At 42.2% G+C, this 16,295-nt stretch overlaps 1 protein-coding gene across 6 annotated transcripts in view; it reads left to right on the top strand.

The window, feature by feature from the left end:
* The first annotated feature begins 1,688 nt into the window (after positions 1-1,688).
* Positions 1,689-16,295, top strand: part of EOGT (EGF domain specific O-linked N-acetylglucosamine transferase) — a 36,054-nt gene continuing 21,447 nt past the window's right edge. Inside the window, exons 1-8 of one of the 6 annotated variants that reach the window (XM_025456531.3) lie at positions 1,689-1,842; positions 2,419-2,651; positions 5,314-5,549; positions 6,698-6,798; positions 7,441-7,549; positions 9,862-9,956; positions 10,309-10,413; positions 14,531-14,637. In XM_025456531.3, coding sequence (XP_025312316.1) covers positions 5,340-5,549; positions 6,698-6,798; positions 7,441-7,549; positions 9,862-9,956; positions 10,309-10,413; positions 14,531-14,637 — 727 coding nt within the window. In that variant the 5' untranslated portion in view covers positions 1,689-1,842; positions 2,419-2,651; positions 5,314-5,339. Of the gene's footprint in view, positions 1,843-2,148; positions 2,260-2,418; positions 2,652-2,742; positions 3,076-5,313; positions 5,550-6,697; positions 6,799-7,440; positions 7,550-9,861; positions 9,957-10,308; positions 10,414-14,530; positions 14,638-16,295 lie in introns of those variants that run through there. The other 5 variants (XM_025456528.3, XM_025456532.3, XM_025456533.3 and 2 more) reach the window with 5 other exon arrangements.

Raw genomic sequence — 16,295 nt, forward strand, 5'->3', positions numbered from 1 at the left:
TTAACATTGGTATCTTGGGTGGAAATCCTGTGTTGCAAATGGCTGCTGCAATATGTTAGAACTCGAGCTGATGTTCTTAAAGCTCTATCATGTGTCCTCCGAGCCTGAATGACCACAACTTAATAAGTAGCCATTTAAAATAGTACCACGTTTATATCACAACAATTTAATTGGCTTGTCCTTGCAATTTAATGGACTAACCTCTTTTTAGAACCTTTTCTCATGTATTCAAAATACATACGAGTACAAATATATATTACCAGTCAGTGACAAAAATTTATTTTAAATGACTACAATTCATCTTGAACCAACTAGCAGGAAAGCTATATTTCCTGTACATGACAAAAAAGAGGATGGTGACCTATAAGCTGAGAAAGCACTTTAAAATTACTGCCCTTATTGGTATGGGATGGACAAAGTATGAAATAATAGAGCAGTAGTTCCCTTAGAGACAGTCTTTTACCTAAAGAGTAAGTGAGGTGCTCCCTGGGTGGCTCAGCGGTTGAGCGTCTGCCTTTGGCCCAGGGTGTGATCCTGGAGTTCCAGGATCGAGTCCCGTGTCGGGCTCCCTGCATGGAGCCTGCTTCTCCCTCTGCCTCTCTCTCTCTCTATCATGAATAAATAAATAAGATCTTAAAAAAAAAAGAGTAAATGAGTTAATACTTTAAGTGCTTTAGAATTATGCCTGGCACATGTCAAATGTGTTTTTTTTGCGGTGTTGTTATTTGAAGAAAAAATTCAGATAACATTCCTTGTTTAGCAGATTACTAATGGCATTTGTAACACTTCTTACAACAGCATCTCAAAAAATATTTAAAAAGCACTTCAGCCCTTGGAAACAAACTGTTGCTTCTTTATGATCATATTAAGAGTAGGTGACTTTATGTGTCTGAGCTTAAGTTTATTCTGCTGGTATCAACCTTCCTAAATTTAGCCAGTTCAAGTTAATCCCGTAATGATCGACGCTGCTACGCTCCACAGAGTAGAGAGCATCCTAGAGCCAAGGACAGTGTGGGAGGCCAGCGTTCAGTCATGATAAAATTATCATAAATAAATCTTAAAAAAATAAAATAATATCATTATAAGGGAATTTAAATAATCGTAAAATAATACAGCAATAAAAACTACAGGGGATCCCTGGGTGGCGCAGCGGTTTGGCGCCTGCCTTTGGCCCAGGGCGCGATCCTGGAGACCCGGGATCGAATCCCACATCGGGCTCCCGGTGCATGGAGCCTGCTTCTCCCTCTGCCTGTGTCTCTGCCTCTCTCTGTCTCTCTCTCTGTGTGACTATCATAAATAAATAAAAATTAAAAAAAAAAAACAAAAACAAAAACTAGAGCTCCGCAGAGCAGCATTCGCGCTTGGCGAGTTTCCCGGGGAGCGCGGGGAGGGCCGAGCGCACCGCTGCACGGCGAGCGAGGGGCCACCCCCGAAGACGCCGCCATCCGAGTTCGCGCCCCACCCTGGAAGGGCAGGGAGGGCCGAACCGTGACCACCGCGCCAGCGCCACGCAGCCCGAATGAGGATGGGCCAGAGTCAGGGGTCCTCGGGCCCTCTGAGCGCCCCCGCCCGCCCCCAGGGCCCGGTGCAGCGCGGACCCGCGCCCTCCGCGCCCTCCGCGCCCTCCTCGCCGGGCCGTGCGCGCCCAGCGCAGCTGCCGCGGGTTCGGACCCGCCTCCCCGCGCAGACGGCCTCGGAGCGCCGGCGGCTCCCTGGCGCCCCCTGGCCCGGCTCGGGCGCCCGAGGTTTCCGGTGAGCCGCAGCCGCCGGTTGTGACGACTCGGTGCTCTGGAGCGGCGGCCGTCTCCTCCTCCTGCGCAGCCCCGGCGCCCCCGACTGCAGGTGGGACGCGCTCGGCTGCCCGCGGACCCCCTCCCCCGCCGCCCGTCCCGGGGCGCGGTGGGGCGGCCGCACGCGGGGCTCCCGGGGGCCCTCCGGCCGCGGGGAAGGATGCTCCGGGGGTCGGCGCGCCCGCCCTGGCGAAGCAGCTCCCCGGGACCCCCACCCCCCCGGGGGGCGGGTGCCCGGGAGTGTGTGCAGGGGGTGGGGGTGGGGGCCGGTGCAGGGCGGCGGGCGGCGGGCGACGAGCGGGGACTCCGCGCCCGCGAGGGGGCAGGACGCGAGCGCGGCCGTGTGGCTGCGGACCTCCCCGCGGCGTCCCGGGCGGCCCAGCCCGCTCTCCCCGCCCCCTCCCCGCCTCCACCGACCGTGAGACCCGTGGCCCCCCCGGGAGGGGGGAGGGCGGAGGGGGGGCACCGGGTAGGTTCAACTTTTCACCTCCCCGCCGCCTCCTTGAGACCTCCCCAGCTCTGTTACAGCGCGCGGCCCCGGTCAGCCTCGAGCTTTCATCTCTCACCATCTTTCAGGCTCTTCTAATTCTTCCTTTTTTTTTTTTTCCCCCCTCCTCCACCTTTTAAGGCCTGAGGAAATCCGGTCAAGGAATACAGAAGAGGAAGGAGCCAGTTGCTTTGTACTGAAGGAAAGTAGCGCATCCCGAAAGCCTCCGTCTGCTGCAGGAGCGCACTCGCTCACCCACCCCTGGGGGGCTTTGCAAACGGACCGCTCCGCTCCCGAGACCGCCTTTCTGCCAGGCCCCCAGGGGTTGTGCGTTCATGCTCCAGCAGCCACCTCCTTCTAGCTCATGCAAGTAGGTACGTGCTCTTGGCAAAAGCCTGACTTCTGATCTGAGACTTCCGAGATTTTCGCGTGACTTAAATGTTGTTACTCCTCCCACATGGATCAGTGGGTTTAGTTGTAGCCGGAGCTCTGTCAAGGACAGCCGACTTGCAGAACTGAAGGTCAGGACTTCATCACAGCAGTGACTTTATTACTGGAAAGGATGAGTCAAAAAAAAAAAAAAAATAGGTCAGCCTGCCTGTTGAATGGTAAGGCTGGAGTAGTTAAATAGGAAGGCTCAAGTAGCAGTAGGATTCCGCGAGTAGGATTCATAGGATGAGAACCAGGAAAGTTGTCTGTCTCCAGGAATGTCTTACCGGCAAAATGTCCCTTTGGCCTGTACCAGTTGATGCCTGTATAAAGTGGGCCATATCCTTCTGCTTACCATCAGAATCTAGTGTAAGTTACAGTGTGGAGAGTGGTACCTATCACTTTGCTTTTAGCAGCATGATGTTCATTAAGGAAAAAGGGTAGGATGATCCAGGACTTTTTGCTTACAAAATGTCTTACTAAATGCTAGCCCTACTGCTTAGAGGTTTTCTCATTAGATTTTTTTCTTCCTTTAATATTTCCTTTAATCCAAAATAGCATCTGAATGATAAAGTCTACTTTAGCATCCTTTTAAGGTAATATGTTACATATCTGACACATTTCAGATACCTAAGGCATAACAACGGCTTCTGTGTGCTTCTGATAATTAAAGACAAATTATTTCCATTATAAGTGCACTATTACTATGTATTTTTTTTAAAAGATTTTATTTATTTATTCATGAGAGACACAGAGAGGCAGAGACTTGAAAAGCAGGCTCCCTGTGGGGAGCACTCTGTGGGACTCCATCCCGGGATCACACCTTTAGCACTTCACCACTGAGCCACCCAGGTGCCCTGATATGTATTTTAACATTTTGTAGAATTACTGTCAACTCGCTGTTGGGTGAAAATCCTAACTAAAAAGTCTTAATTCAGGTCACCTTTACAACAGGTAACGATATACTCTTTAGAGCCATGAATGAGAGAAACAACTATATTTACCACTCTAGAGGGGAAAAGGATTCCTTTTCAGTATCCACACTCTTTTGTTATGAAACCTTGACCTTGGGACTTTAGGCTAGATTGAAAGTAGCAGTTTGTTTCTAAAGGCCCCATCTTCATTACCCATAGTCACTGAAGGCTGATTCTGAAAGCTGGTTTTTCCAACATGCCTCAGTGACTGCAGATCTTGCTGGGGACTAGCTAATGTGTAATATGGTCCTATCATTCAGTGGGGAGGGCACCTTTTTTTTCTTTTTTTTTTTTTTTTTTGTCATAGAGCAAATTATACCACTAAAATGAACTAAGAATGGGACAATTATTGTCTAGGATACATAGGACAATTCTAGTCCATGAGATTTAATCCTTATGAGGTAAGTTAGATGTGTAATAAGGTCCATAATGGTTATTATCTCTTTTCACATTGCTAAGGCAGGATGGGGACAGGTTAATGGCACACTCTCTTAAGTTTTTAAGTTGTAGTTACTGTTATTATAGATCGTTATTATACCCCCTAGGAGGTAAGCGTCACAAAGATAAGGAGTTTTAGACTGCACATTCATTGCTGCATCCTCAATACTTAGAACAGTACCTGGCACATAGTAGGAACCTGTATAAGATTGTGATTATTATTATTTTTTTAAGTAGATTCCATGCCCAGTGTGGAGCCTGTGCAGCGCTTGAACTCATGAGTCTGAGATCAAGACCCAAGCTAAGTTTAAGAGTAAAACGCTTAACCAATTGAGCCACCCAGGTGCCCCATGATTATTAGTTTTTATTCAGCAGATATACATATGCTCAGAACTATTGTACTTTCTTTTCTTCTTTCTCCCTGGCATGATTTCCCTGCTCCTCATCACTCAGGTCTCAGCTCAAATAGTATTTAGCAACTTCTTCTTTCCCCCATCATCCCAAGTCGTTTTAAACATTTACTCACTAAACACTTATATAACATTTAATGTGCCAGGTACATCTAAGCGTTTTACCAAGATTTATTTCACAACAGCCCTATGAGAAAGGTTTATTATTATTTCGATTTTACAGAGAAAAGCTAAAGCACAGAGAGGTTAACTAGCTCAAAATCATATAGTTGGGAAACTGTAGCTAGATTCAAACCCAGGTGGTCTAGCTTCAGAGTTCATGTACTGAACCACCATGTTTTATTGCCTATCATATTACCTACTTTATTTCTGGCATCAGTAATAAGTAGGGTTACATTCAGGCCTTCGTCACATTTTTATAAATAAAGTCTTATTAGAACACAATCACCTCCATTCTTTAGGATAGGCTGTGGCTGTTTTCATGGCAAAGGTACTACTGAGTAGTTGCCACTGAGATTGTATGGCCTCCAGAACCAAAAATATTCACTCTCTGGCTCTTGACTGAAAAAGTTTGAAAAAGGTTTAAGTTCCATCAGAGCAGGGGCCTGGTTTTGTTCACCTCCTGTGTACATAGCTTCTAACAGTGCCTGGGGCAGAGCAGTGCGCAATAAATACGTGTTGAACCAAGGAGCTTTACTCCGTGGTGTAGCAAGGTTCTGTGCCTTCATACTGACCCCTTGACCCCTTTGACTTTTAAAAGATAGTCTTAACAATAACCTTTCTAGTTTGATCTCTAGGTTTGGAGGTTGCTATGTTAAAGTTGCTTGTCCTTGGAGTATTGCTTCACGATGTTTCACTGAGTGGCCAAGATGAGGCTCCTCCCAAGGCCGATGGCATTCCAGGCGAACCTCTGTTTAACTATGCCAGTATCCGCTTGCCCGAGGAGCACATTCCCTTCTTTTTGCACAATAATAGGCATATTGCCACGGTCTGTAAGAAAGACTCACATTGTCCTTATAAGGTAGGTGTTAGTTTTTCTCCTCTTATTTATTTTTAAAAGGATGTTGGTTCTGCTTTACCACCTGAACTTGAAGGTATCATTCTGTAAGGTAGCTATAAGACCTTGTTTGCGTGTTTGCATTTCGTCTAGTGCTTGTAAGTGCCGAAACTTTGCTTAAAATTATATTCCAACCCCTTCACAAGAATGAGATTTAAAATCTGAATCGTGAATAAAATTTAAAATCTAAATCACTAATGAAATAGTCACCCAATACTATTTGTATACACTGTAAACAAAGCGAATTAGACTTTATCCAGACAAGAATGTCTAATTAAAAGTAACTAGAGAATTTCCCACCTCTTTTTTTTTCTCCTCTCAACTGGCCTTGAGAGGGTCTCTTAGCATTTAATTTCGGTAATAACACCTCCGCCTCTGTCTCCACATAATTATGACTGTTACTATGGCCTTCCTTCTGTTTTAGAGTTGTTGGAAACGCCTCAAATTGGAGCCCATTAAGATGTCTCACGAGGTCTCAGAGATCAAAGCTGGGCCTTGTGAGACACTTCCTTTCCCATGGTGCTGGCTCAGGAAGCATATGGAGAAGCAAACCTGGGAACCAGACCAATGTTGCTTCTGAGCCTTACAGAAGAGCAGCTTAGGTTCCCTGGCCAGCAGCCTCTGTTGTGTCCCCTCAGGGCTGCAGAGCTAGCCCATCTTGTGGCCTTTCTGTTGATCTTTATTGATGAGTCAAGCTGATCCATTTAATTTATCTGTGATTCTTTTGATTATAGAAATTCCATTTTATGTGACTTTTTTAGGAACTGATTTAAGAATCACTTTGCTCACTGAGAAAGGCAGTTTCATTATGCTCCTTTGGGAAATTCCAATTCAAGTGGTCTTTGGTAGTGTAGGGAAAGCCTGTGCTTTTCGTTGGGGCACTGACTTGATGGCAGAGGCGTGATGATTAAGGATCATTGTTGTTAGATCTTTGAGACTATTATTCTTAAGGTTTATTCTAATCCTTTTAATTACATGAATGTGTATTAGAAGATGTAAGAGCGAAAGTTCTATGAAGATTTGTTTTTTTGCATGGAAAAATCTGAAGAATCATCTCTAACGGTCAGAAGAAGGGAGACCTTCTGTCTAAATGTACATGTTTTATGTTCTAGAAACACTTAGAGAATCTGAAATACTGCTGGGGTTATGAGAAATCCTGCAAACCAGAATTCAGGTTTGGTTACCCTGTTTGCACCTACATCGACATGGGATGGTAAGCTTCTAGGCGGAATCCTCCCCTTTACATCATCTTTCTTTGCAGTATATGATGATGCCCCACCTCGTAGCTAGACTCTTTTGGCTTTAGATAATATTTCCTTTAGATATTAATTTGCTTACACAGTCATGAATTCAAGTTGACCTACCTCCCCACTCTTCTCCCACCCTGTACAGGAATATCTCTTATTTCCTCTGCCAGAGAGAGAAAACAATATGGATCACCAGAAAGTATTTCCCCTCAACAACCACTAAAAAGAGAACTTGATGCTTTCTTCTTGATTGTGGAGGGGAGTGTGAAATGTAATTAGTATTTCCAATACATGTGAGATTAGTGGAGTAAAGAAAATACAGTAATTAGTAGCTCATTTTCTCTCATTTTCTTCAGTTCCAGATAACCCTAACGTCATACATTTCTGTTGTGTATTTTTAGTGTAAGGAAGTAAGTCTGTGAATAACTTATTTTGGTAACTTCACGTAGCAAGGGAGTTATACGGAGATTATGACTGTTAAAAAAAATTAATGTCAGACTTCTGGCAGTTTAACCTTTAGGAAGAAATTCAAGGCTCAGAAAAGGTTAAAAAAAAGAGAGAGAGGGAGAAAGAAAGAAAAATCAAGGAATCTTTTTGACTGTGAATAGGACAGATACCCTTGAATCAGCCCAGGACATATTCTGGAAACAAGCTGACTTTGGATATGCAGGAGAGCGCCTGGAGGAGCTGCATGTTCTCTGCCAGCCTGAGGAACCGGTGGGTATTTATCTTCAAATGCTCCTAGTGTTTAGATTGTTGTGTAAAAACAAAATAAATGGTTCCATGAGAGGGATCCTTATTCCTGTATATATTGGCTTAGACTTTTATTTAACATTCTAAAAGAAGTTGTTCTGTTTCATTTGGAAGCCTTGTCCTCACTTTCACACATATAGGATGGTCATATTTTGAAGCAGTTAAAATATTACCAGGTTTAGAATTCCGCCCCCCAACATTACGCTAAAGAAGGTAAACTGATAAATTGCATCTTTCCAAATTCCCTCACAAGTAGTTCGGGACAGATGACACGCCCCCTCCCTCTATACTGCTCTGTTTGTTTAGGACTTTACAGTTTGCAAAAAGTCTATCTGTATGTAAGCTAGCTTGATTTTCACAGGCCTTATAGCAGAGAGACAGGGTAGGTATTACTGATGCCACTTGGCCACAGAGGACAACAAGGTCCTCAGAGAGGTCAAGCGACTTCTCCAGAACCACAGAGCTAATAAACAGGTAGACTTGTCATCTCGAAATCAGATACAGTTCTTTTTCTGTGAGGCTTCCAACCGCAGTACCTTGCGCTCAGTGGGTAAGCCAAACATGCTCCATGAGTCAGTTTTGTGTAGTCGAGACAAGAGCAGGCTCCGCGCTGTAGGGTTCAAAACCTGATTCTTAGAGTACCCAACCCTTCTATGTTTCAATTTCCTTTTCTTTCAGGCTATGCCTATATCATAGCTTGTGCTAGAGAGGAAATGAGATTCTGCTTATAAAAATGCTCAGTGCGAGACCCGGCTCCCAGCAAAGGGCTCAGTTAGTTTTCAAAGGTCTGTGGGGTTGTGAGCACTTACTATTAAAGGTGTCTTATCTGTCAAGGTTCTTGAGCTCTGGCCTCTTGGAGGCAGTCTAGAAAATTAAAAAAAAAAGTTTCTTAATCTACTTTCATTAAGAAACTAAATATATGCTCTGTAGTGCTTTAAAATTTTTTTAAAAATTTTATTTATTTATTCATGAGAGACACAGAGAGAGGCAGAGACACAGACAGGGAGAAGCAGGCTCCCTGCGGGGAGCCTGAAGTCATGACCCCGGGATCATGACCTAAGCCAAAGGCAGATAGATGCTCAACCACTGAGCCCCTTGGGGATCCCTCTGTAGAGCTTTTAGGGGTATCATATAATAAACCTGAAGCAGTTGTAGGCAAGTGGATGAATCCCATAGGAGGGAGGGGTGGTTTTAACCTGCACTGCTGCAGGATGCCCTTAACATACATTGGTTTTTGTGTGTCGCATACTCTGGCCGGAGTCCACCTGTTCCTGTGGAAGGGGCAAGGGGAAAGCCACAACCCCACCTCACACACCTCATCCCTGACAATATGTAGGATCTTTCCTGGCCAAGATCTACTGTGATATATTTTGTGCAATCAGCATGATCCCTTACCAACTACTGATTCCAGAACCCCATGTGGGTTAAGGTTAAGGCTTCGCATTCATTGGGAATTATGGCAAAACAAAAAAAAAAAATGGCATTTAAATCTATAAATAAAATCCAGAGCAGATAAAAGTTTTTGAAACTGTCCCTATTTTGGCACAAGCCAGACTGGTAAAAAGAGAAACAGGCTCTGGTAGTTGACTCTTAAGCTCTTTTATATCAGTGATTTAAAAAACATCGCCCTCTTATTGCTGCTGAGACAGGGACTCCCAGAAGTTTTATGGTCTGTAGAAAGCACCTCATATTAAAATTGGCAGACTGCCCTTCCAGCCTTCATTTTAGCGTCTGTTATGTGTGCATTATTCTCTGTTTCATTTGGCTTGACTTTGAAAAAGGCTTTTTTCGCATAGCTACAAGGGTAGTATGGCTTTGAGAGTTTTTTTTTTTTTTTTTTTTTTTTTTTTTTTTTTTTTTTTATAAAGAGGACTAAACTGAAAACACGCATAAAGCCTTAAAGTTTGAGATGATATAAATAGAACATTTGGGCATTCTTTGTAGTAATCTAAAAGTGAGCATGCACACTGGCAAAACTAGGCTTGACCAGAGTCTGCTGGGAGGGGAAAAAAAATCCATCCACAGATGCTGCCTTTCAGAAGTGATTCTTCCTTATGAATCACTGAACTCTACCTCTGAAAGTAATAACACATTATATGTTAACTAATTGAATTTAAATAAAATTAAATTTAAAAAAAAGAGATGCTATTCTCATCACGTTGTGTGGTTTCAGCCTGACAGTGTACATGCTGTTACTTTGTCTGGTGAGTCTGAGAGTGTCCTCAAAATATTGGTACCTGACATTATTTTTCTCTTTTTTCTCTACTTCAATTCAGCATGACTCAAGCCTTCTGTGTTCCCGTTATCTCCAGTACTGCAGAGCAGCCAATCTCTATCTTGATTTAAGAAACATCAAGAGAAACCATGACAGGTACATAAGTGGTTGATGTTTAAACCTAATGGAAATTCTGAAATATTTCCAGGTCCGGGGTTATTGCCTTGGATTTGCTTCATGATAATATAGCAATGAGGTTGGGGAACGGGTGGAGGATGGAAGACCTAGTCAGGCCACAGGGTGATCATTGCAAATTTGGGTTTGGGTCCATTGGGTTTCTGTACCATTCTACTACTTTCATGTATGCTTGAAACGTTCTATTATAATAGAGTTAAAATTATAATGACACACTGATTTTGGAAATTGGTAAACCACCTTAGTTCCATCCCATGTGCTTAAGTAGTGATGACATTTTTCAAACTCAGCTTAATTTTTGGTCATCCACCAGATTTAAGGAAGATTTTTTCCAGAGTGGCGAAATTGGAGGACACTGCACACTTGACACTCAGACGTTGCTGTCTGAAGGTCAGCGCAAAAGCCCTCTGCAGTCTTGGTAAGATTATTTTTTTTTATAAATATGTTTCTAAAATATTTGCTTTTGTTTCTGACACTTACAGACTTTGAAAGGGATTTTTTTTTTTTTAAGATTATATTGATTTATTCATGATAGACGTAGAGAGAAAGAGAGAGGCAGAGACACAGGCAGAGGGAGAAGCAGGCTCCATGCCGGGAGCCCGACGCGGGACTCAATCCCGGGACTCCAGGATTGTGCCCTGGGCCAAAGGCAGGCGCTAAACTGCTGAGCCACCCAGGGATCCCCTGAAAGGGATTTTTGAATGGAAAATGTTACTTCTTTTGTGGAGAATTTGGCTACAGAATGAATCTATCAGCTGTATATGAATTAAATATATGTTTATAAAATATTAGGAAGTATGATCTAGGATTTACTGATTACTAATGAAAGAAAAAAATCAAAAATGAATTTTTCTTAAGTCCTCATAATTTTACATGTGTTTGAGGAACACATTTTTTAAAGAAATACACATTTAGGGGTGCCTGGTTACTCGGTTAAATATCTGCCTTTGGCTTGGGTCATGATCTTAGGGTCTTGAGATCAAGCCCCCCGTTAGCTCCACTGGAACCCCAGGCTCCTCTTCAAAGTTGTAAACCCTACTTTGACTTTCAACACCTCTGATCAGCTTTTTGAACTTTATATAAATTGGGGGACGTATTTTGATTTTCAACATTTTTTTTCCTTTTCTTTTTTCGACATTTTTAATAGTAAACTAGTTCTGTGGTCTGACTTGTTATCTCTAGAAATTAAGAAATTAGGATATTTAAAAAAAACTTTTTTATTTTAAAATAATTTTAGACTTACAGAAGTTTAAAAATAATACAAGGAGTTGCTGTTGTAACCCTTCCCCCAGCTTCCTCTAATGATGACATCTTACGTAACCATAGCACAATGATCAAAACCAGGAAACTGACATTGGTACGGCATTATTAACTAAACACATTGGAATTTGACCAGTGTTTATATGCACTTTTAAAATTTTTTTATTTTTGATACATAATTCTGTGAAATTTATATCACATGTCCAAGTGCATGCAACTCCTGCCACAATTAGGATACAGAACTGTTGTGTCATCAGAAAGAACATGCTACCCCTTTATTTGAAGCTGAGCACTCAGTTCCAACCTGTGTGTCAGGTTTTCCACATACCACCAAGCAATTCTCCAACAGCTGAGTGTCCTACAATTCAACTCAGTTTTGCCACCATCTACCCAGAGACAGCATCAGATCCCACAGGTTAAGGGCTCAGTCCCAGAATTTGGACCCCAGTTGTAAGCCGAGGTGGTCACCTGTGCTTCCAACCAATTGGATGTAGATTGAGTTAGATTAATTTGCAAGCATGGCTCAAATAACTTTGAGACACATTTTACTTACTAGCCTACTGGTTTAATATAGAAGGATACAGCTCAGAGCCAACCAGATGGAAGAGATACATAGAACAAAGTATGGGGAAGGGATGCAGAGCTTCCGTGCCCTCTTCAGGCACCCCATTTCCCCCGTATCTCCATGTCTTCCCCAACCCAGAAGCCCTCTGAGCCTTCTCCTTTTCTTTTTCTTGTTTTGTTTTATCTTTTGGGTTTTTTTTTTTAGGATTTTACTTATTTATTCATAAGAGACAGAGAGAAGCAGAGACATAGGTGGAGGGAGAAGCAGTCTCCCCGGGGTGAGCCTGATGCAGCACTTGATCCCAGGACCCCAGGACCATGACCTGAACCAAAGGAAGCCACTCAACCACTAAGCCACCCAAGTGCCATCCTTTCTAGTTTTTATGGAGGCTTCATTACATAGGCCAGTGATTGATTAAGTCGTTGGATATTGGCAATTGATTCCAGCCCATCTTTATTCCCCTATGGTGTGGGGGAAGAATGAATGAACGCTCCAACCCTATTGTATCCCATGTTTTGTTCTCCTAGAAGCCAGCACCCAATCTTAGGGAGGTCTGAAAGTACCTCGGTAGCACCGTTCTGGCTTTTGTCACTTGGAAATTCCAAGGATTTTGGAACTCTGTGTAGAGGGAATGGGAATGAATACCAAATATGTATATACCATATTATAAATGACAATATCACAGGTCACATAGGATACTCTTATGTAATGTTCATTTTTTGAGGTCAAATATTCATGCTAATAAGTAAATTCTTCAGGATAATAATCTACTATACGTTTCTATGGCATTTGTATTCCACTATGCAGTATCTTCCCTAACTCATGTTAAAAATCAAAATTCAGGGGAGCTCTGGGTGGCTCAGTGGTTTAGCGCCTGCCTTTGGTCCAGGGTGTGACCCTGGAGTCCTGGGATTGAGTCCCACATCGGGCTCCCTGCATGGAGCCTGCTTCACCCTCTGCCTGTGTCTCTGCTTCTCTCTCTCTCTCTCTCTCTGTCTGACTTTCATGAATAAATAAAATCTTTAAAAAAATCAAAATTCAGCTGAGTAACTTTGAAATATAGTTGGCTCTATTTAACGATTCATGAATTGGGCAGCATCCCATCTAGCAAAAAGAGAGGAGTTCCAAGGAGCTGTATAAAATGGAAGGTTTTTCTAGGCAGAAGGGGGTAGATCACCTCATTTCTATAGGGGGATAGACAGGGTCTGTGTGGCAGATGACCTCATTAGTGCTGAAAATTATAGACTGATTAAGAATACATTCGAAGAGAAGGTTGAAACTGTAATTAGGGTAGGCATTAAGCCTTGGTTTGGTGACATGGACTTAACACAAGTGACTCCATCTTGAGCCTTTTGTTTCTTTTTAACACTTAATAGAGTTTTGAAGTAGAAGTCCTCCATTCTAGTGGGCCTTTTGATTCTTAGTACATTTCGGTATCTGATTCCAAAAGGTTAGAAGTTCCCTAAGGTGTATTTATATTAGTTATTTATTGCCATGTAACAAATTACTCCAAAATATAAGCTAGGGTATATTTTTATTTATTATCTGTTTGATAACAAATTACTACAAAATTTAACAGCTTAAGACAACACATTTTATGAGTTCATGAAGTTTCTGATGGTCAGGATTTGAAGGCAGCTTAGCTGCCTGGTTCTGGCCTATGATGTCTCATGAGGTTGACGTTCAGCTATTGACAAGGGCTGTAGCTATCTCTAGGCTCAACTCGGCCTAGAGGTTCTGCTTCTAGGCTCACTCATGGTCTAAGTTTCAGTTTGTCTCTGTCTGTTGGCTAGAGGTGTCATCTTTTTGCCATGTGGGCCTCTCTTTTAGTGCTACCCATAGCATGGCAGCTGAGTTCCCTGAAAGAGAGGACCCAAGTGTGCCTACAAGAGACCAAACACATGCCCTAGGATGGAGGCTTTGGTCTTTGTATACCCAAATCTCAAAAATCACATACCATCATTTCTGCTATATTCTCTTCCTTAAAAGTGAATCACTAAGTCCAGCCCGAACTTAAGGGGAGGGCATTAATCTCTACCTCTTAAAGGGAGAAGTATCAAAGGATTTGTGGACATATTTTGAAGCCACTACAATATTTCAGCATGGTTCATATTTAAAAGGATTTATTTGATATTAGTTTACATCAGTTGTGGTCTCAAAGGTGAAGGGTTACAAACAATCTTTGGGTTAACTCTAAATATCTCTTGGCACATGCTTGCGATTGTCTTCTTTTATAAGGAAGAAAACTGTGCCATGTGGTATCCAAAGATATTTTCTGAGAAAAAAGACTTTACTTTCTTCTGGGAAGCTTAGCTGTGTGCTGTCTTTCTGAGGCACTCAATAATTTTTGGAATGCCATCTGTCTCAGCATCCAAGAAGGCTATCACAAGATCACAGGACGCCTTTTTGAATCTTCCCACTTTACTGGTAGATTATTTAGCCAATTCAATGTGTAAATTTCTTCTTGTCTAGAAAATTCCCAGTTTATCTTGCACCTGAGGCTGAAATTTGAAGTCATTTTTGTTCTTTATATCAGCATTAAAATTTGTATCAAGTTATATAAGTATTAGTATGTTGGAGAAGTTCCACATCTTCATAAGAGTATATACTAGAAAGAAAACCCCCATAATGAGCAGATCCTAAGTTACAGTGTTGCAGTCTGATGTTCAAGAGGACCCCTTTGAAACCATTTCCCAATTCATTATTCCAGGTTTGCTGAGCTGCAGAGCTATACTGAGCTCAACTTCAGGCCTATAGAAGATGCTAAATGTGACGTTGTTATTGAAAAACCAACCTACTTCATGAAACTGGATGCAGGTGAGAAGTTAAATGTATCTGTTACTTATTTATTGGTGAATGAGGCTTTGTTCCTTTTTTGACATGTGTATGTAGTAATTTCCTGTGACTTTCTGGGAGTCTGTGGGACATAAGTAGTGGGTTTGGGTTTTGCTTTCTTCTCTGAAGAAGTAAGCTGGTTTGAACTTCCCATTATATAATACGTTTGGTATTTTAGAGGAAACCTGCACGTTTGTATCACATGACTCACTCAGAATCAAAAGATGAACGAAAAAGATACATGGACACCTTCTGGAACTAAATTTGCCCCATCTGATTTCTCTAATCACTTGATTTGTGTTGTGCTTCATTAGAAAAAATTTAAAAGTAAAAACTATGTGTATACTTGTGGGTAGAAAAGGAATGCCCACTGAGCTCTTCTGGCAAACTTTCTAAAACCGTTTCCCTGACTGAAGTGAACTTAAAATTCCTCTGGAAGTCAGTACTGCAGTATATACTTGGGGGGATAAAAAAGAAGTTAAATTTAGAATTATTTTCCCATTTCTACTTAGAGCTTCTGACTGTCAGCTTGCAAGTGCAGCTTTAACTCTGTGAACCAGTTGCCCTGGAGAGGGGAAATGTGGGCCAGGCCACATTCTGTGTCTCATTATGAGAGGTGAAGATAACTGCCACACTACATCAAAATGCACGAGAGGCTGGGCTTCCAGTGAAATACAGAGAGCCCTCTGTCACGAATGTTTCAGAATTACTATAATTTATTGATTATATCTTTAGTGTGCTCTGCCTCCTGAAACTGTAATTCTTATATAACAAAGTATTAGGTTCAGAAATCAGACAAGTTGAGGTTTTTGAACTAAGAGTGAGCAAGAATGCTGTGTTCAAGGTCCTGACTCATTTTTTAAATATGCAAATTAAAAAGGAGCCAAGCAAATGCTGTGATCTGCCTGCAAAAGAGGTAGATGCGTGGGAGTTGTTAAATGGGTTGTGGTACTCAAGTAGCTAAGTATGTAAAATGGGAATAATAGGTGAGTGTAGACCTGGGCTGTTTCTTTCCTTTATTCGAAATTCTGCTTTTTTCTTCTGACTTACACCCTCATCCCGTTTCCCTTTCCACATTGACTCTTAACCATGAGAGAATGAGGTTTAACAGAACACAGACTTATTTAGGGGCACATTTCTTGAGCACGGAACCTGCATTTTCTCCCTCCTTGAAAAATCCTTGTACCACTGAGCACCAGTCTGGGCTCCGTTCCTCAGTCCACGTTACGAACTTGCTGGATGACACATGAGAGAGTGTGCTCACCCTGAAATAAGGATGTGTTGTCACAGAACTTTCTTTTTCTCATGAATTTGAAAATATGCTCTTTGCCAAATGGTTCTGAATGATTAAAGGAGTGTCTCCAAATATTCATCTGAGATACCAGTTTAAAAGAATTTTCTTCCCTTTTTTCTTTCTGTTCCACTGAGGTGTAATTGACCTGCAGCCCTGTATAACTTGAAGGTGTATACAGCATAATGACCTGACTTACAGAAACTGAGAATGTTTTACTCTTATTTTCAGGCGTAGAACATTCTTACTCACTGTGGGAGTGAAGTCAGAATATGTTGTGATTTCTGCTTTTGAGAGTCACTGTTTTTCATTCAGTCAACATTTTCTGTCTTTCTTATTTATTTATTTA

This window comes from Canis lupus, chromosome 20, assembly GCF_003254725.2.
Source record: "Canis lupus dingo isolate Sandy chromosome 20, ASM325472v2, whole genome shotgun sequence".
NCBI classification, from domain to species: Eukaryota; Metazoa; Chordata; class Mammalia; order Carnivora; family Canidae; genus Canis; species Canis lupus.